At 16.0% G+C, this 20,021-nt stretch overlaps 6 protein-coding genes across 6 annotated transcripts, besides 51 other annotated features; 3 read left to right on the top strand and 3 right to left on the bottom strand. All coding sequences in view use genetic code 6, as the record gives it.

Annotated features, from left to right (window-relative positions):
• The first annotated feature begins 212 nt into the window (after nucleotides 1-212).
• Nucleotides 213-259: a microsatellite.
• A 59-nt stretch (nucleotides 260-318) lies between these two features.
• IMG5_143310 (hypothetical protein) lies at nucleotides 319-2,628 on the bottom strand (the record flags this gene model as incomplete). Its single annotated transcript, XM_004031247.1, has 4 exons — nucleotides 319-559; nucleotides 692-726; nucleotides 1,925-1,973; nucleotides 2,573-2,628. The coding sequence occupies 4 exons, from the start codon at nucleotides 2,626-2,628 to the stop codon at nucleotides 319-321; spliced, it is 381 nt and encodes a 126-aa protein (XP_004031295.1).
• Nucleotides 784-838: a microsatellite.
• Nucleotides 784-851: a microsatellite.
• Nucleotides 867-910: a microsatellite.
• Nucleotides 966-1,017: a microsatellite.
• Nucleotides 1,077-1,165: a microsatellite.
• Nucleotides 1,097-1,158: a microsatellite.
• Nucleotides 1,275-1,314: a microsatellite.
• Nucleotides 1,399-1,446: a microsatellite.
• Nucleotides 2,421-2,499: a microsatellite.
• Nucleotides 2,426-2,481: a microsatellite.
• Nucleotides 2,439-2,491: a microsatellite.
• Nucleotides 2,440-2,501: a microsatellite.
• Nucleotides 2,629-2,675: 47 nt separating the features above from the next.
• Nucleotides 2,676-3,922, bottom strand: IMG5_143320 (protein kinase domain protein; the record flags this gene model as incomplete). The annotated part of the gene is made up of 3 exons (XM_004031248.1): nucleotides 2,676-2,729; nucleotides 3,112-3,196; nucleotides 3,252-3,922. The coding sequence occupies 3 exons, from the start codon at nucleotides 3,920-3,922 to the stop codon at nucleotides 2,676-2,678; spliced, it is 810 nt and encodes a 269-aa protein (XP_004031296.1).
• Nucleotides 2,739-2,790: a microsatellite.
• Nucleotides 2,740-2,828: a microsatellite.
• Nucleotides 2,749-2,837: a microsatellite.
• Nucleotides 2,781-2,824: a microsatellite.
• Nucleotides 2,802-2,838: a microsatellite.
• Nucleotides 2,858-2,940: a microsatellite.
• Nucleotides 2,872-2,934: a microsatellite.
• A 463-nt stretch (nucleotides 3,923-4,385) lies between the features above and the next one.
• Nucleotides 4,386-4,476: a microsatellite.
• Nucleotides 4,477-5,123: 647 nt separating this feature from the next.
• Nucleotides 5,124-5,175: a microsatellite.
• Nucleotides 5,176-5,783: 608 nt separating this feature from the next.
• Nucleotides 5,784-5,843: a microsatellite.
• Nucleotides 5,794-5,843: a microsatellite.
• Nucleotides 5,801-5,848: a microsatellite.
• A 964-nt stretch (nucleotides 5,849-6,812) lies between these two features.
• Nucleotides 6,813-8,456, top strand: IMG5_143330 (kelch motif family protein, putative; the record flags this gene model as incomplete). The annotated part of the gene is made up of 3 exons (XM_004031249.1): nucleotides 6,813-7,298; nucleotides 7,346-7,429; nucleotides 7,479-8,456. 3 exons carry the CDS (start codon nucleotides 6,813-6,815, stop codon nucleotides 8,349-8,351), a joined length of 1,443 nt encoding a protein of 480 aa, XP_004031297.1. The 3' UTR covers nucleotides 8,352-8,456.
• Nucleotides 6,869-6,909: a microsatellite.
• Nucleotides 6,869-6,913: a microsatellite.
• Nucleotides 8,457-9,004: 548 nt separating the features above from the next.
• Nucleotides 9,005-9,073: a microsatellite.
• Nucleotides 9,074-9,280: 207 nt separating this feature from the next.
• On the top strand, nucleotides 9,281-9,931 carry IMG5_143340 (hypothetical protein). Its single transcript, XM_004031250.1, has one exon. The coding sequence runs from the start codon at nucleotides 9,380-9,382 to the stop codon at nucleotides 9,776-9,778; it is 399 nt and encodes a 132-aa protein (XP_004031298.1). The 5' UTR covers nucleotides 9,281-9,379; the 3' UTR covers nucleotides 9,779-9,931.
• Nucleotides 9,932-10,089: 158 nt separating this feature from the next.
• Nucleotides 10,090-10,149: a microsatellite.
• Nucleotides 10,150-10,272: 123 nt separating this feature from the next.
• Nucleotides 10,273-10,309: a microsatellite.
• A 244-nt stretch (nucleotides 10,310-10,553) lies between these two features.
• Nucleotides 10,554-10,616: a microsatellite.
• A 707-nt stretch (nucleotides 10,617-11,323) lies between these two features.
• Nucleotides 11,324-11,418: a microsatellite.
• Nucleotides 11,345-11,424: a microsatellite.
• Nucleotides 11,349-11,424: a microsatellite.
• Nucleotides 11,425-11,615: 191 nt separating this feature from the next.
• Nucleotides 11,616-12,472, bottom strand: IMG5_143350 (hypothetical protein; the record flags this gene model as incomplete). Its single annotated transcript, XM_004031251.1, has 2 exons — nucleotides 11,616-11,831; nucleotides 11,884-12,472. A coding segment is annotated over one exon (504 nt), but the record flags the coding sequence as incomplete, so codon positions are not given.
• Nucleotides 12,473-12,879: 407 nt separating this feature from the next.
• Nucleotides 12,880-12,919: a microsatellite.
• A 1,407-nt stretch (nucleotides 12,920-14,326) lies between these two features.
• IMG5_143360 (hypothetical protein) lies at nucleotides 14,327-15,586 on the top strand (the record flags this gene model as incomplete). Its single annotated transcript, XM_004031252.1, has 1 exon — nucleotides 14,327-15,586. A coding segment is annotated over one exon (1,209 nt), but the record flags the coding sequence as incomplete, so codon positions are not given.
• A 117-nt stretch (nucleotides 15,587-15,703) lies between these two features.
• Nucleotides 15,704-15,797: a microsatellite.
• A 54-nt stretch (nucleotides 15,798-15,851) lies between these two features.
• Nucleotides 15,852-15,916: a microsatellite.
• Nucleotides 15,867-15,926: a microsatellite.
• Nucleotides 15,868-15,924: a microsatellite.
• A 148-nt stretch (nucleotides 15,927-16,074) lies between the features above and the next one.
• Nucleotides 16,075-16,114: a microsatellite.
• A 1,674-nt stretch (nucleotides 16,115-17,788) lies between these two features.
• Nucleotides 17,789-17,851: a microsatellite.
• Nucleotides 17,796-17,853: a microsatellite.
• Nucleotides 17,800-17,853: a microsatellite.
• Nucleotides 17,818-17,873: a microsatellite.
• Nucleotides 17,874-18,029: 156 nt separating this feature from the next.
• Nucleotides 18,030-18,104: a microsatellite.
• An 89-nt stretch (nucleotides 18,105-18,193) lies between these two features.
• Nucleotides 18,194-18,232: a microsatellite.
• A 900-nt stretch (nucleotides 18,233-19,132) lies between these two features.
• Nucleotides 19,133-19,188: a microsatellite.
• Nucleotides 19,133-19,208: a microsatellite.
• A 137-nt stretch (nucleotides 19,209-19,345) lies between these two features.
• Nucleotides 19,346-19,378: a microsatellite.
• Nucleotides 19,379-19,709: 331 nt separating this feature from the next.
• Nucleotides 19,710-19,808: a microsatellite.
• Nucleotides 19,710-19,827: a microsatellite.
• The last annotated feature ends 194 nt before the right edge of the window (nucleotides 19,828-20,021 follow it).

Genomic DNA, 20,021 nt, shown 5'->3' on the forward strand with positions numbered 1-20,021 from the left:
AGGCATATAAATATATATTTTTATAAAAATTTAATATTCTTTTAATAGTGTATTTAAAATATAAATTTTTAATTATATTTTTTTTTCTTTTATTTCCATATAAAAATTTTAATATATACACAAACGAAATTACATTTTTTTTTAAGATATAAAAAATTTAATTAAAAAAAAAAAACAACAACAAAAACATAATTTATTTATTTTTTATTAAAAAAAATATATATATTAAAAATAGTAAAAATACAGTATTTTAAAAATAATCTAATAAAAATTTTATTTAAAAATAAAATTAAATGATATAAATTTATTTAATATTATTCATAATTCGCCTTTTTTACGGGCAGGAGGAGGCGGTCCACAAGGTTGAATCATTTTATTTAAAAACCTATTTTTTAATCTCATAGTAGATTCATTTTCTGCTATTGCAAAATATTAAAGTCTAGAATGATGCCCAATATGTGATGCTAACGAATCCCTTTATATATTTGTTCCCCATTCCCATTTAGTAGTTTCTTATGTACCTGTTCCTACATATTTTAAATGCAAATGCTCAATTTAGCTTTAAAAATTAAATTTATCATTCATTTTTTTATATAAATATATCTTTTTGTTTTTGATTTTTTTTTTTTTTTTAATTATTTGTTTCTATTATTTTTTGTTTTTAATTAAAAATAAATAAATATATAATTACATCTATAAATTCAAATTAGAGAAATAAATTAAAAACTTTAATTTAATAGTAAAAGTTTTTAATTTATAATAAGTATTAATAAATAGAAATAAATATATATATATATATTTATATATATATATATATATATTTATATATTTTATATATTTTAATATTATTTTTTTATCTTCTTTTATTAAATTATTTAATTTAAATATATTATTTTTAAATTATATTAATATATGTTTTTTTGAAAAATATTTATATAATCTAAGTTTTTTTATTTTTTAAAAAATATATATATATATTTAAATATATTACTTATATAATTATATAAAAATATTACTATTGTGAATATATTTTATATATTAAATTCTTTTAATTTAATTTATTTAATATTAACTAATTTTTTTTATTTTATTATGGTTTATAATTATATTATTTTTTTTTTTAATATATTGATTTTATATTTTTTTTTATATTATTATTTTGATTAATTTATATTTTCTTAAATAAAATAATAAAAAAAATGTTTTATATTGTTTCTATTTTGATTTTATTGATCATTTATATTTTATTTTATAAATTAATTTCTTATAAAATATAATTTTTAATTAATATTTCTTAATATTTTTTTAATATTTTTGATTCTAACTATTTTAAAACTGTTTTTTTGTTTTTTTAATAAAATTCAATTTAAACTCTTTTTTTTTTTTATCCTTTTTATAATTTATAGTTTAATTATCTTTATTTATATGTTTTATATATTTTTATTTTAAATTTTTACATTTTTTGTTTTATTATTTTATTATATTATTTACTAAAAATAAAATTATCTTAAAAAATACTTTTCAAGTTTTTTACAATAAAAATTTCAGAATAGTTCTTTAATCATTGCATTTTTAAAATTTTATAACGAATTTAACCTAAAAATTATAAAAATTTAATACTAAAAAGTTAATTTAAGAATAGTTTTGTTTATTTTTATATATACATTATATTATTAATAATTTTTTTATTTGAAATCTATAAATGAAAAAAATTCATTCATGTTTTGAAATTATAATATATATATTTATATAATTTATAAAACATATTCGAAAATATTTTGTAAAAGACACAAATTCATGTATTTTATAATTAATTATAATGTATGTATGTAACATATATTTAAAGATAAAAAACATAATACAGAACAATAAAATAAAAAAAATCATTTATATATATTTATATAACAAAATATATAGAATTTACAATAAGGGAACAGGTAGAAGTAGAACTATCAGTCAGAAAAGAATTGTATCTATAATATAAATGATATAATTATCAATAAATTAAGTAAAAATTTATAGAATATGTGAAATGAAAAGGTTTAAACTAAACCGAATTAAAATTAGCAAAGAAAATAATGGAGTGGGGGGGGATAAATATTAGATAGATAAAAATGTAAATCAAAAATATAAAAATATAGTATACATTAAATAAATTAATGCATCAAGTTGAGGAAGAATTAAAAATTAACTATAATATATATGCCAAAAGAAATAGTAAGTAAAAATTAATATCAGAAATAATTAATTACAAAGGATAAAAATAAAACCAAATGTAAAAACTTTATTACAGGTATGTCTAACTGATATCATAGAAAAAATGAAGTATAATAAATATGCTGAGACATCAGGAAATACATAAAACTACTTATCCTTTTTTTATATTTTTTAACAAATTATAAAGTAAATTTATAGAAATAAAAATAAAAATATTTAGAAAAAAATATAATAATATAAAAATATATAATAAAAAATTTATAAAATGAAAAAAATAAAATATATTTATTTTTTTATAAGAAAAATATTATAATTAAATTATTCATAAATAAATAATATAAATTAAATATAATACTCATATTTATTTTTAAATAATACTTGCTTAATTAACAAAGGTCCATCCATCAACATATTATTTATTTTTATCAACAAAGCTTAGTGGTTCAAAAACATTATAATCAAACTATGTTTTTAATCTAATATATCTATGTGGAGTATTCATTATTAGTTTCCTATATTTTAATAAATAAATATAAATAAAAAAAAAAAAATATTCATTAAAAATAAAAAATAAAAAATAAATTTATAAATAAATTAAAATATAAATAATATTATAAATATTTATATACAAAATTTTAAAATATATGTATTAATATATATATAGAATATATAATATATATACATATATATATATATATATTTATATATAATATTATATTTATAATTATAACCTATCATAAACGTCTTTCCAATTTATGTTTTTAAAAAATGGATGTATTTTAATTTCTTCAGCATCCCTTTTACCTGAACCTAATCTTTTTATAGGATTTTTTTACAAAAGCTATAAATATAAATTATTTAATATAAATAAAAAAGACATTAATAATAATATACTGATTTCAGAATAGATTTAGCTTCTAATGATAAATACTCTGGTATATTTAATTTTCCACCTTCTATATTTTTTAATAATATATCTCTATTAATTAAAATTCATAAACATAAAAATTAAAAAATTATATATAAGATATAACTTATTTGAAGTATAAAAAGGTGGTTCTCCTATTAAAAGCTCATACATTAGAACTCCTAGCAAATACCAATCTACAGCTTTTCCATGTCCAGTTTATTTAAGCATTTCTGGCGCTAAATAAGCATAACTTCCACAAAAAGACTTAGCGCCTATACACTAATCAATAATTCCTTCTTTGGACAATCCAAAATCTGTAATCATAACATGTCCTTCGTAATCGAGTACTATATTATCTGGTTTTAAGTCTCTAAATATTATATCTTTTTAATGTAAAAATTCTAATGCCAAAATAATTTCTGAAAGATAAAATTTAGTTTTTTCTTCGCAAAATTTTTTCTCTTTTTTTAATAGCTCGCCCAAATCACCTCCTGGACAATACTAGAGAATCAAAAAAAGCTTATCTTAAGTTTAAAAGGCAAAATATAAATGTACTATAAAAGGATGTTTTATATAACTAAGTATATTTCGTTCTGACATAGCATATTAACCTAAATTTTATTTATTTATTTTAGATTTATGTAACACTTTCATAGCATAAAGTTTCCCTTAATCGCTTTTTTCGACTAAATAGACTTCTCCGAAGGACCCTTTTCCAATTAAGCCATGTACAAGGAAGCTATTAGGGCCTATCTTATCTGAATTAAAGGCATTTTTTTATTATATAGAGTTCATATATTATGGTTTAGTTGATGGAAGTGTAAACATTTCATTTAATTTTTATTCAGAAGTATTTACTATGTTTATTTTTTATTCATCTGTATATTCCCTGTGTTTAATTATATTTAAAACTTCCTGTTTTAATTCTTTTTTTAAATTAAATCGATTGCAAAAAGATTTTATTGATTTTAAATATTCAATTTTAAGCTTTATTTTTATAATAAAAACATAATTATTTATATATCACCCTATATACATGAATAATGAAAAGGTGTATTTTTCTCTTAATCTTATAAATTAATATCAGCTCCAGCATTTAATAATACTTAAATAATCTCTAAATTACATTATATACAAGAGTACATTAAAGGACTTTTATTTCTTAAATCTAAACAATCTATATTACATTCATATAATAATAGTTATTTAACTATTAATATTAAATAAAGAAGATAAGATATATATATTTTATTTAGTTTATATATATATATATATATATATATATATATATATATATATATATATATATATATATATATATATATATATATTTATTATATTAATATATACCTAATTATAAATTATTATTTAAGCAAGCATAATGCAAAGCAGTCTATCCTGTTTCCTTGTTTTTAGAATTTATATCAGCTTTTAAATCTGCAAGTTTTTTATCTAATTATTTAATACAATTAATATAATCATTTTATTTTGCAAATTATATAAATTTATTATTTATTTCTCGTTTTTTTTACCACCAATCTGTCCATGGTTATAATTAAGTTAAAAAATTATTTTAAGAATTAATATCAAATTATTAATATTATATATCATTTTAGTAAAATTTTCTAATATCAAATGTTTCTCCGGTATCTTTATTTATTATTTTAAATACATTTTCATCTATATAACTATAGTTTAATTAAGATTCTTTATATTTTTATTCGCGATTTTTTTAACGAATTTATGCTAATTAATCTTCAAAATTAATCATAAAAGTGAAATATAAAACTAATTACTAGATGATTAAAAAAAAAAATTCTTATTTAAAATATGTATGTATATATATTTTTATTATAAAAATAAATTAAATTTAATATGAATAAATAAATTTAAAATAAAAACGAAAAAAAAATATATAAATATATAAATAATAATAAATAATATATATTCAATAAATATATAATTTTTTTTCTTTTTTATATATAATATATAAAAATTATATATTTTATATTTATAATTTTTTTTTATTTAATTATTTTAATTTATATAAAATTTTAATTATATATATATATATACTAATTATCATATTTTTTAATTATATATAAAAAAAATATTTTATAATAATATAGAATTCTAATATTTTGTACAAAGTAAATAATTCAGTATATTTATTTATAAACTAAATTACTTTGGAATTCTTGTTAAGATAATATATTAGTTTTAAAAATTTAATTTGAACTATTTTTACAATTATTAATATCTAAATATGATATAAATTTCTAAATTTATTATTTTTTGCATGATTATTCATCATTACTTCTTTATTTTAAAAAAGAAATAGTATCTTAAATATCTTTATTAGTTTAAATATTAAGTTATTATTATTCTTAAATTTTAATAGATATATTAGAAGCTTCATCTTCTTCAATAATTTCATTAATTATATCATTTTATTAAAAATATTTCTATTAAATGTTATTAAATATTATTTATTAATCGATAGTTTTTACATAAGAATTAAATATATCTGATTATTTCAGTATTTAATTTTATAACTAAATAAATAAAAATATATATTATAATTACATTTTAAATTTATACTCTTAATTATGAAAATTTAAGTTTTTGTTCTTAAATAATACACTAAATCTTTATTAAAATAAAACATAAAAAATAAATATATAAAAATATAATTATATAAATATATATATATATATATATTTTTAATTTTTTATATTATTAATTTATATTCAAACTTATTTTTTAAAATTATATTTTTTTTTTTTTATTAGTTTTTACATTTTTTTATGTTTAAGCTTTCGAAATTTCTTCAATTATAATTATATATTATGAATAATTTATATTTTCTTGTTTTTTTTACTAATTTAAATTTTTAATATTTGATAGTATATCTTTGAATTAATTAAATGATTTTTCAACTTTAGAAGCAAATATATATCCTATTAAAAAACAACTAAAACTATTTATTTTATTTTGACTTTTTAATTCTTCTTGTATTTCTACTAATAATGTTGCTTCCATTTTTTTTTTTTTTAATATTATATTTATTAATTTTTTTTTTTAAAATTTACACATAAAAAAATTGAAATAGATTTTTAATAATTATTTTACGTCCATATTAATAAATATTTTATTAAGGTTTTAACAAATTATTAAATATTTTAATTTATTTATTTACTAATTTTTAAAAAAAAAAAAATTAATTTTTTTGAATATTAATTTTTTACCATTTTAATTTAAATTATCTTTTTACTTTAAAAAAAAAAAAAAAAACATAATTATTATTTTTTTCAATAAAATATATTAAAATATTAATTCTTTAAAATATACTATCTTTTTTTTTATATAAACAATATAAATATTATTTAATAAGTTTGTTAAGTTATTTTATATAAGAAATCATCAATATATTTTTATTTAATATTATGTACTAGAATTATAAAACTAAAAATAATAATTTTTAAACAAGCAAACTTGATTATTTATTTATATTGTTAATATTTTATTATATTTTATTTAAAAAAAAAAAAAACTATATTATATAAATCAAATAATAATTAAATAAAAATAACTGAGATAAAAAATTAAATAATTTTTAAATATTAATTCCTTATTTATATTTTTTATTTAAAAAATAATAATATTAACTAATAAAATAAAAAAAATGGAATAAAACAGTTAAGACCAAAACGAATATTACGAAAACGAAGACCAATATGAAGAAGTAGAAGGAGAAGGAGAAGGAGAAGAAGAAGGAGAAGAAGATGGCGACGACCAATACGAATATCAAGAAGAAGGTGAAGGAGAAAAAAATTATAATAATGACCAACAATAAGAATACGATTAAGAAGAAGATGAAATATATGATTAAAACGACTAATAATACAATAATAATAGTATCCAAAACAACCAAAATCAAGATATTCAAAACTATTCCGAAAACAATAATTATTAACGTCTAGAAGAAGATTAATTAAAATTAAATAATACATAAAGTGAAAAATAAAGCCAATCAGATAAATATTTTTATGACTAAGAATATGAACCTAGAAAATGGTAATGGGCAACCCCTTTAATTGAAGGAGTTCCTCCGTGTCCAAGAGGTGGACATAGTGCAACCCTTTCAGGCGCAACAATAGTTATTTTTGGAGTAATATTTTTTTTTTAAAAATAATATATATATATATTTAAATATAGGGACATTATTATGCAGGAAAAGCAAAAGGTTATGTATATTTAAACGATACATATATATTAGATGTAAATTCTAATAGATGGAATGTAAAAATAAATAAATATACATATAATGTGTATAAAAATAATAATATAGAAGCCTAAAATATCCGGTACACCTCCAGCTTCTCGTTATAATCATTCAGCAATCCTCGCCGGTTCTCGAATTATAATATTTGGAGGGAAAGGTTAAAAAGGTAAAGTTTTTCGTGACCTCCATGCTCTAGATCCCGTAACAGCGACCTGGTATTAAGGTCCCGAAGGTAGTGGTTCACCTTCTGCTAGATTCGCTCATTCTGCAAATTTAGTCGGAGGTTCAAAAATGCTTATTTTCGGAGGATGGAATGGCAATGAATTTTTCAATGATTTATATTTATTAGACTTGGAAGTTATGGCCTGGACTTAGCCGTCTTCTTCTGGTCCTGCGCCATCCCCAAGACAGGGCCATACTGCAATTTAAGTTGGGAATAATTTAATTATATAAGGAGGCTTTTGTTTTGATGATGAAAAATAAAAAAAATGTGGGTTTAAATAAGGTACTTAATTACGCTCCTGCTTTTTGAATGACTTAAGGATACTAGACACCGATAATTTTATCTGGTCGAGACTTAGAGTTAGCGGAACACCGCCAACTCCAAGATATGGACATGCCTCGAATATTTCAGGACCTGATATTATCTTTTTTGGAGGTTGGTCGTATAATTCAGGAGCTAGAGGAGAGTAAAATTTCATTCCGTAAGCTGATATTGATTATTTCTTGGTGCTTAATACAGAAACTATGTGCTGGGAAAAAGGAAGATTTGAAGGTATTCCGCCACTTAATAGATATGGACATACTGCTAGTTCTATCGGACCTCATATTTTGATATTTGGGGGATGGGAGTTCAATAGAGCAACAAATGAGGTTGTCGTTTTAAGAGATATGGGAAATGGATAATAGTAATAATAATAAACAGGTAAGAGTAAATGATGTTTTTATGTATTTTTTATTAATATAAACATTTTTTTTTTATTATTATTTTTTTTAAATATAACTAAAAATTTATTTTAAATTTTAAGAAATCTGATTTAAATATGAAAAAAAAATTATAAGTTATAATATATATATATATTTAAATATAAAAATAAAAAAAAATCATTTAAAAGTATATTAATAACTTTTAAAAAATAGTAAAAAATATAAATAAATAAATAAATAATTTATTATTAAAAAAATTTCCCGAAAATATGGATATATAAATAATTATTGAAAAATAATATAAATTGAGCAAATAGTTAGTAATTTTTGTTTCATATTTATATTATTTTCCATAATTAATAAATAATAATATCTGATTTCAAAATAAGAATCTTTAATATTAGTAAGAGATAAAAGATTCATATTTATCCATTAGTTTTTGTTTCATTATAATTTTATTTTTTTATAAGTGAAGGAAATAAAAAAAAAAAAACTATTTTTTCTCTTAAAAAAAAAAAAAAAAAAATTTTTTTTAACCCGTCATTTTCAAAATTAATATAAAAACAGAGGACAAGAATTTTCATTAAACCCTTAATCTAAAAGGAATCCATCTTAAAGTTCAAATTCACACTAAAAGTCTTATTATTTGAATATAATTTCTTATCTTATTATTATTATTATTATTATTATTATTATTATTATTATTATTATTATTATTATTATTATTATAATTACTAATGTTCCTACTGCTACAATTATTATTATTAAGAATATTATTTTTATAAGTAAATCATTTATTAATAAAGAGATTATTAATAATTTTACTGCATTTTTTCTTCTTATTATTATATATGTTCTACGTCATCAAAAATATGATTATTAATAATTTCCTTAGGACAATCATTAAACATGAAAATCTACTAAACAGTCTTTTATTCATTTTCTTACTAAGATTTCAAAGATTGATAACATTCTTAAGTTTCACAAGATTATTCAGAAAATTCAGAAAAAGAATTTTTTGATTATTGCTTATTAGGAATATGTTGGTGATTTTCTTTTCTTTTTCTAATTATAGGTTATTCAGGGAACAAACTATTCCAAATAGAGAAAATGCATGTAAGTTCATTATGATCAATATAATGGTAAACAAACAAAGAGAAAGCTTTTTTCCAAACGTTAGTTTACCATTCTTTAGAACCAACATCTTAGTAAGTATTTTCTGCAATGAATTGAGAAATTAATTTTTTTTTTAGTTATTCTTATAAATTGAATGCTTTAATTTCCCTGATATAACTGTTTAGCAATCTCATATATTTAGGACCTTTATAATCAGTGTACTTTTCGAAAATATAATTCTGGATTTATATTAGAGTCCTTATATTAAGCACTTTTTTTAATAACTTGCCGGCACAATCTTCTAAGAAATAATTTATTATTGAGTTTTGAAAATGCTTATTTAAGAAATATCTGTCTTTCTTTAAACTATCTAGAATAAATAATACTTCATTTTATATTTGGTTTTTATAGTAATTCATTTTTTGCTTGCTATATTCTTTAATAGGGTTTATGACAATATTTTTTTTTTATTTAGTATTTTTAGTAATATATTAATTATATTTAGAGAAAGAGAAATTAAATCTAATTATATATACAATGGGAAAAAAATATATAATCATAATAATATTAATATAAATTAAATTTTTTATTTTATTAAAAAGAAAAAAAAACAATTGTAATTACAATTTTATTTTTTTAAATAAAAAATAAATAAATTACAATAAAAATATTCAATATTTTAAATAATAATATTTTTATTTTGAAAGTTTACAAAATATATTATTTATTTGGGTTATTAATATTATATTTTATTGAAAAAATTCTATTTTATCTAACTTATTTATATAAAGTTCTAAAAATTATTTTAATATAGAATATTATTAAAAGTATAAATTATTTAAAAGTATAAATTAAAAGAAGAATAAATATAATATTTATTCTGAGTTTTTTTTTATTTTTTTTTGTATTTTTATAAAAAATAATCAATTAAAAAAATAGGACGTAATATATTTTTTTTTTATTGATACATTTAAAAAAATAAAAGAATAAATAAAAAAAAAAGAGAACAAAAAATTTAATTATTATTTATTATATTTTATAAAAAAAAATTATAATAAAAAAATCTAAAAATAAATATGAGTATCAAAAAATTTAATAAAATTATTTAATATAAAAATGAATAAATCAATAAATTATTAATTATTAAAAATAAATATATCAGAACTATATATAATTACTTATAATTTTTTAAATATAACATTCATTTTTAAATAAAACTCTATCTAAAAAGAAAAAAAGACAGTTATTTTTTTTTAGCCTTTTTTATTGATTAAGTTATTAAAAATAAATTAAAGGAAAAACAAAAAAATAACAATATTCAATATATGTATATTAATAATTTTCTTATTAAATAATTGATAATATATTTAAATATTATGTATATTTAAATAAATTATGAAATAGTATTACGATACATCAAATACATATTATGAATTTAAGTTTACTATTTTATAAATTATTTATAAAAATAAATAATAAATTAATTTTTTTAATTATATTTAATATTTCGTAATTTAATCTTAATTTAGTAAAAGTAGTTTATTTTAAAAAAAAAATAATACGTCTATAAATTTTAAAATAATTTTAAAAAATAAATATATATAATAATAATAAAAGAATTTTTTAAAAAAAAATAAAATATTGGAATAAATATAAAAAAAAAATTACATAAAAATATTTTAATATAATATACATTATATTTTAATTTATAATACAAAATTTTTTCATTTTTTTATAGATAAAATTTAAAAATTGTATATTATATTTTATTTATGTTGTTTATAATAAAATTAAATTAATATAATATTTATGTAATTTTACAAAAAAATATAAAAAATAAGATTAAACTATTATTATAATAATAATAAATTAAAAATAGATATATTAAAAAATATATATATAAATATAAATATATAAATATATATATATATATAAATTTATAAATATTTTAATATATAAATATAATAAAAATTTTCCTATATAATTATTATTAAAAATTATTTAATCTTCTTTTATTTTAATAATAAACTAAAATAATATAAAATATTATTATATTATTATTAAAAATTAAGAAATTTATTTAATTATATAATAAAATTATTATATATAATTTATTATTATATTTTATCTTTTTTTTAAAAATTGCTAAATAATTATAATTCATTTTTTTAAAATGATAGTTTACTTTATATATAATAATAACCATATTTAATTTAATATTATATCGTTTTGAAAAAAAAACCTTTTATTAATCTAATAACTGTTATTTTTAATCTAACTTAAAAACTTATAAATTAAGGAATTAAACAAATAATTAAACTTCATAAAATTTATAATATAACATTCAAATAAAATTGAATAAATGATAATTTAACCCTTTAATAATTATTTTAATATGATATAATATTTATATAAAATTTAAATTAACGTTTATTCTTTAACTTATATCTTATAATTTTTCAATAATATACAATTTAAAACTTAGTATACATAAAAATTATATAATTTTCATCATACAATTTGGCAATATAACACAATTTTATAACATTTGAATAGTATAGTAATTTATTAAACATTTTTATTTTTTTATATATTTTGTGTATTTATTCCTTATAAACCATTAATAAATAATATTCTTACATTGTATTAATTTATGATTGAAATTTTATATAAATTTAATATTTTTAAGCGGAGTGAGATATGGATGGACGAAGTAATGAAGAATTAAAAATTAATCACTTTAAAATATATAAAAATAGTAAATTTTTAATAAACCTTTAATTTTAGACTTTTTTTATAAAATTTTTATAAATTCCTTAAGAGCTTAATTATCTTTTCGTCATCATACAGATTTTTTTTTTTAACTTAAAAACGCATTACTTACCTTTAATTTTTGTGTTTAAAATATTTCGAAAAAATGTCGATTTATAAAAACTTATTTTTAAAATATTCACTACCTGTGATATTTTGTGTAATCTATATATGACTTAGCTTTATATTAAATAAAATTTTAAATAGAAAAAAGATAAATGACTAAATAAAAAAAACTTAATATATTAAGATAATTATACTAAATATATTTACTCATTATATTATATATGTTAGTAACTATGATTACTTTAGGACATTTACTTCATTGAATAAGATTGAGCGTTATTACGATTTTGTTTATAGGAATGAGGATATATGCTTAGTTGTTTTGGAAATATTATTTTAAATATAAGTTAGTTTTTTAAGATAAAAAAAATATATTAAGGTTATTATACTTTTATGTATAAGTAAATTATTATATAATAAAGTGTCTAAATTATTAATTTATATTTAAAATATATTACAGGTTTCTTTATTACTTATTTTATTAAAAAAAAAAATATTGATTTTTAATATTTTTATTAAATAGCTATTCGATTTAAAATTAAATAAAAATATTAATTATCTATATATAATTATAATATATAATTATATTAATAAAAATTAAGAAATATATATGCCAATAGAATAGAAAAATGAAAATTTTCTTTATATACGAAAATTAAAAATATGGACAAAGAGAATTTTTTAACAAAAAAAGTTAAATAAGGTTATATGTGTGGAAAACAAAAGTAAGACATAATCGAAAATTTAATAAAAAAGGAATATTTTAACGATTACTCATTTATAAAAGAAAAATAAAAAATGTAAAACCATTTTATGTAATATATGTAATCTTTATAAAAAAATGAAATGTTTATTTAAAGCAGATTTTTTACTTTTCCAAATGATAAAAAAAATACATGATTTTAATAAATAACTAATTTTTTGTAAAAATAAAGTTCATAAATGAAAAGGTTTGATTAAATAATAAAATTACTTTATTAAAAAAGAATACTAAAATTTAAAAAAATATTTTTTAATTATACTAAAATATAATGTATAAAAAATTATAAATAAGTAAATCTATATATGATATATGACTTAAATTAATAATACATTGTAAAAATAAATGTAAAGAAAAAAGAAAAAATTAGTAGGATTAATATATTTATCATATAATATATAAAAATTAAGAAAAAAAAAAAAATATAATTATAAAGAATAGATGTAAATAATTAAATAATATTAAAAAATATAAATAAAAAAAGATAGTAATAATAAATTAAGACTAAATTATAAAAAACATTTATCTATAAAGAATAAGAATTTTTTTAAATAAATTTTATTTTTAAAAATTTCACATATATATTTGATTTAATTTTTTTTTTATTTTTATTTTATATTTATAAATTTATATGTGATAATGGATTTTATTTATTTTTTTAAGAAAATTCTCATTTTAGATTACTATAATTGTTAATCTAATGCAACTATTTAAAATTATAAAAGATATTTGTTAATAAATATACTAAGAATAAATTAAAATATATATTTGTCAAAACATAATGTTGGTTGTTTGTAAAATATATAAAAAAGCTATGAAAAAAAGTTAATATTATTTCTTATATTTTAATTAAAATAAAAGATGATAAAAAAAATAAATAAATAAGATTATAATTAAATAATATATATATTATAATCTTCGTATATTTAAATATTTTTTTAATATAAAATAATATTAGAGTTTATTAATTTTATTATATAAAAATAATGGTAATAATTTATCTTAATATTATTTCTATTAAATCATTTTTTTGTTTATATATTAATACTTTTATACATTTTAATTTATATATATAATATATATATTAAACAAAAAAAAAATATTATAATCAATAATTTTATTGTTTTGTTAAAAAAAAAAAAAAAAAAACTAATTATTAAAATTAAATAAAATTTCAGTTATAATTTTCTTATTATTATAACAATACTTAATTTTAATTATTAATTTTAGTTTTCCTAACCAAAAAGTATAAATAACCCACAGTTCCCAAAAACAATAAAATAAGTAAAATAGGAACAGCAATCGCCCATTTAGCCACATATTTACTCCCAGTGATAATCCCACACTATTCATCAAAATCACTAACAATTTAATTTTCTAAAATACTTTTAAACTTCTCATAATCACAAACAGTATTCTATTCTCCACAAATATTCTAATAAATTCCATTATACATGATCATTACAAAATATTTATGTGTATTGGTATCATGTCTTAATTCAAAAATAATATTTGAAGCAAATTTTGGAAAATCAGTATCACAGTTATTTTATTTTACTCCTTTTTCCTTATATAAAATCAGACATTCCCAATTAGTAAAATTAAGCCCTTATTAGACCATTTATAATGTAGAATCATGTGCACTTAGCATATACCATTTTTTCCCGGAAATTTTATTAATATTATTCTCGAAATAAGCAATTAATTCTTAAAAAAAAGGAGTTACAGTAACACTTCTTTATTATTTAGTTTTAAAGAGCAACAAATGGCTAACTGTATTCATTAATAACTCCAAATCTTAATAAAACTAAGGGTTATAAGCTGTAGTATTTCTTCCATTAAATACATCCGCAATAATAGTGTCCATAACCTAAGCAGCATATTCAATATTATTAGCAAATTCTTTAGGTATATTAAATTATTTATCATTAGATAATTATTCTAATGTACTTTTGTATAACTCAGTTACTTTCAACCAATCGCTATCGTTTCTATTTGCATTAATCCAATATTTAGTATTAGGACATCCTTTATCGAATCCTCTTAATTACTTGTTTTTAAAATTATCTATTGTGTGTATAGGAAAGACTTACTAACCTTAAGATAATGAAAATTCTTCTTAAATTTAAACCTATTTAGGGAAAAATGGAGGATCCAAAATAGACAAATCATTCAAATTTTAAGGTATTTTTGTTCCATAATTTAAAGGATATAATCCAGATAATTATGAATTTACAGAAATTAAAGTCCTATTTACATCAGTGGAAAAAATATACATTAAATTACCATCAAAACGATCTGGTAAAAATTATAAATCTTCTATATATTTCTTCCTTAATGCTTATCCTAGTTAATAATGCTATCGCATACCTTAGGAAGATAATTCATCGTGTTATTAAATTTTTGAATCGAAATTATCAAATATAGGATAACGGGCGCCATGACGAAAAACTTCAACTACTAGATTTAATTAAGAGGGAGGAGGTTATTAGTTAAATATTACTTGAGAAATTATAGAAAAATAAAAAAATATAATTTTTATTTTAAGATTACAAGGAAATTAATTCATATTTACTATATATATATAAAATATAAATATAAATGTTTTTTTTATATATATATAAATACATATTAATACATATAATATATATATATATATATATATATATATATATATATATATATTTATTTTTATTTATATATATGAATAAATATGAATAAATATATTTTTTTATATATATAATATCCAATTATTTGTGTATTTTTTTTTTATGCTTTTATTTTATTTTATTTTAATTCTCTTTTTTTTATTTTAGATTTTAATTTTATTTTTTATGTCTATGTAATTTTATTTTTATCTTTGTTTTTATTTTTTTGATAATTATTTTTATTATATTTAAAATTAAAGTACTGTTTTTTTTTTTTTTAAATATCTTTTTTAATTTATGTATAAATATTTGTATATAAAAATTAAATAAGAAAATATATATATATATATATATATATTTATATATATATATATGAATAAAAAAAAACTATAGATCATTAAAACTTAAAAACGCAAACTTACTATATATGTTAATTACATTTATAAACTTATAAAAAAGTATATCTAAATACCATTTTTCAGACTTATTTCTAACCACATTTAAAAAAGCTCCCCTGTTATACCATCCTCAAAAAGATATTATCTATCAATTATCCTCCTAAGAAATTTTAAATAATAACATATACCTTTCTTTTTTCAATAAATTCTCCGATATATAGATTTCCCGTCTCAAAAATTTTTAAAAAGCTATTTTTTAACCTACCAACAATCCCTCAAATTGTTTCATTTAAATAAAAGTTCCGTTTAAGTCTTAATAAGAATTAAGGAATAAATACCAACGTCACTACGCTACATAAATTCGTATTTCTAAACTTCTAGTATTATTAGACCATATAGCCATAAATGTAGGTCTTGACTACTGTTATAATATTGACAATGCATTTGTGACTACAAAATATATAAACCACATGTATATTTATAATGAAATTAATGCTCTATAGGATTTATATATAAGCGGATATCCCACATTTTAATAAGATAATACTTTGGAAGTTCGAATAGATTTAAAATAGGAAGACCCCTAAAATTCCTAAAAATAAAAATTTATTTCTTTCACCTCATTTATTTTGGAAATTAAAGATAAAAATACTCATAAACCTTTTAATTAAATGCCTTCTTTTGTTATATAAAAATGCAAAAATTAATAACTTTTTAAAAGCTTATTTTAAATTGGAATTGAAAATGCATAAAAGAGGGAAGAGGAACTAATTTAAAATCATAAAACACCAAACTAAGCCGAATTTGATTAAATTCATTAATTTTTTATGTAAAATTAAAAAGATAATTAAGTATAAATTGATGATACTACATAAGAAAAGTATATGATAATATAAGCCTAAGAACTTAATTAATAAGGTTATGTTTATGCAGGTAATTTAATTAAAGAAGCAATTGACTTATCCTGGATTACTGCTTATAAATTCTCAAATACAACCGAAAAATATGGAATATATCCAGAAATTTCACATATAAATGATTTCTAAGTTATAAACCCTGTATAAGTGAGCAATATATTAAGATTTGAGGCAAAAGTAGTTTATTAATTTGATAAAAATATAATTATTAAAGTTATAATTGAAAAAGTATAAAATAAGTAGAAATAATTAACTAACGAAATGCATATTATGTATAAAATAAATTCTGAAAATATTAAAAAGATATTCCCAGTTACTTATAAAGAGTCTATACTTTATTTAGAAGCCAAAAGAAGATTTGATAATCTTATTGAAATCTGAATATTAAAAAAATATATATAAATATATATTTATTTATATTAATTTTTTATTAAAAAATATATATTTATTAGTGTTATTGTTGTTTTCATCTTTTAGTACATCCTAAAACATATTTAATTCTTTCGAAAAAAGTCATATCTTTTTCTTTTTCCATTTTAAATTTTATTTTGTTTTATTATTCTTACTTATTGCTAATTCTTTATTATCTAGTAATATATATATCTTCATCATAATCAATTTAACTTTATGAAAATTTCTATTAATAACTATTAGAAACTCTAGTTAAATGTCTTCTTTAAGATTCATTTAAAATATTTTGTTTAGTAAATGAAATATTCCTAAAATAAATAAAAATAAAAATATATTTATATTAATAAATAATATATATATATATATATATAAAATTTATATATATATTTATGTATAAATTTTATATAAAATAATATTATTTTTATATATTATTATTAAAAAATATTACTATTGAGTTTAACTCATATTATTTTATTATTGACTATATGATTCATTTATATTACTATTATAATAATATTTTTATTTCATTTTCTAAATATTACTTTAATTTAAAGACATAGTGCTATTATTAATATTATTATTATTATTATTTATTATTATTATTATTTTATTATTATTATTATTATTATTATTATTATAATGTTCTCTTTATTTTTTAATTATTTCACTTTTATTTTAACTTTCATTAATACTTTCTTAAGATGGTCTTTCCTAAATTGAATTTAGATTCTTTTTAAATTATAATTCTTCTTCTTTATATTAAATTTCTTACTTAGATTTATTTTTAAATTTTTAGTTTATACATTTTTATTGTTATTATTATTTCTCTTCATTTTCTAAATCATTTTTTATTTATTCTAATATTTTTATTTATTCTTCTTACATTTTTAATATAGATATATCTAGTTTATCTTACAAATTAGAACTATTAATATCAATTTTTCTTTTTTTTAATTTCTAATTATATTAATTTTAACATATATTTATCTATTCTTTAATTCTATTTTAATATTTCATTAATTAACTTTCATGTACTTTTTCTATTTAATTACAATATTCTTATAGTTCCTTATATTAAAGATTTAATTTAGCTATTTAATCCTCATATTAATCTTCTATTTATTTTTATTTTGATATAAAAGATTCTTCTAATTTTTCTAAATTTTCAATTTTCAATTTTTCATTTTGATTTAGCATTTTTTCTTTTATTTTTTTTATTTTCGCATTTTCTTTTTCCTTAATTTATTCTTCAAAAAACCTTTATTTTTCTTCGAATTCGACACGCAATTTTTCATATTTTTCTTCATATTCTTTTTCGATTTTTTGTTATTTTTAAATTAATTCGTTTTCATATTTTGTAAACTAAATATCTTCTCCTTATTATGATATATATATTATTTATTATTATTCTAATTAAAATTCTTACTATTTTTTCTTATATTCTGTTTCTAAGTTTCTATATTATTTATAATGAAAAAAAAAAAAATAGCTTATAATTTTATTTATATTTACTTCATTTTTTAAGCTTATTCTTCTTTTATATAATTATAATTATCTTATAAAATAATAAAAGAGTTATTTTATAAAACTTATTAGCTTAAATCTAAATTATTAATATCTCCGATTTCTTATTTACATTTTTATTTATAAATGTCTTCGAATTTCTATTATTTATCTTTATATTCATTTTTTAAATTTTATAATTCATTATTATAACTTTATTGCATTTTTTATATTGTATATTCTATTTTTTTTTTTTAAGATTCTCTTTATTTATTCGTATTTTCTTCTAATATTTCATATTATTTTATTATTTTTTCCTAATTTTCTTATATTAAAGTATTTTTCATATCCTATTTATTTATATTTTTTTAAAAAAATAAAATAATAATAATATAAAATATAATTAATAATACTTTTTTATTTAAGTATTATAAATCTTATTATGTATTAATCTGAGGATTTAAATTATTAATACTTTATTAAAAAGCAATTGATTATGAAATCATAGACTAGTCATTTTAAATAGTACTAATACTCAAATTCATAATATTAGGTTCTTAAATATTTTTATGCGTAATAGCCTTATTATTAAATACTACATTTAGTTATTGTTTACTATTTTAAACTTAATTATTATTATTTTGAGGACTAATAGTTCGTAAAGCACTTTTAAGAGGTGAATATTAAAATATTTTCTACCTTTAAGGTGATTTAGAATTATCTCTACTTTAAATATTTGAATTATTATTAATTATATTTTATTATTATTATAATATTATTATTATTATTATTATATATTATTATTATTATTATTATTATTATTATATTTATTATTATTAAATATCTTATTGTTATTAATTACCTCTATTTATTTATTAATTTCGTAATGGAGGTGTTCCTGAATTAGTAAAAGAAGGTTTTTTAGAACTTCTATTTTCTTAAGTAGAATTTTATTATGTATTATTAGTATTATTTTTTGTATATTTATTTACCATATCTTAATATTTACTATTTTTAGGTGTAGTGATTTCACTAACATTATAACTATTATA

The sequence above is a fragment of the Ichthyophthirius multifiliis genome (assembly GCF_000220395.1).
Source record: "Ichthyophthirius multifiliis unplaced genomic scaffold scaff_1120509251115, whole genome shotgun sequence".
Lineage (NCBI taxonomy): Eukaryota > Ciliophora > Oligohymenophorea > Hymenostomatida > Ichthyophthirius > Ichthyophthirius multifiliis.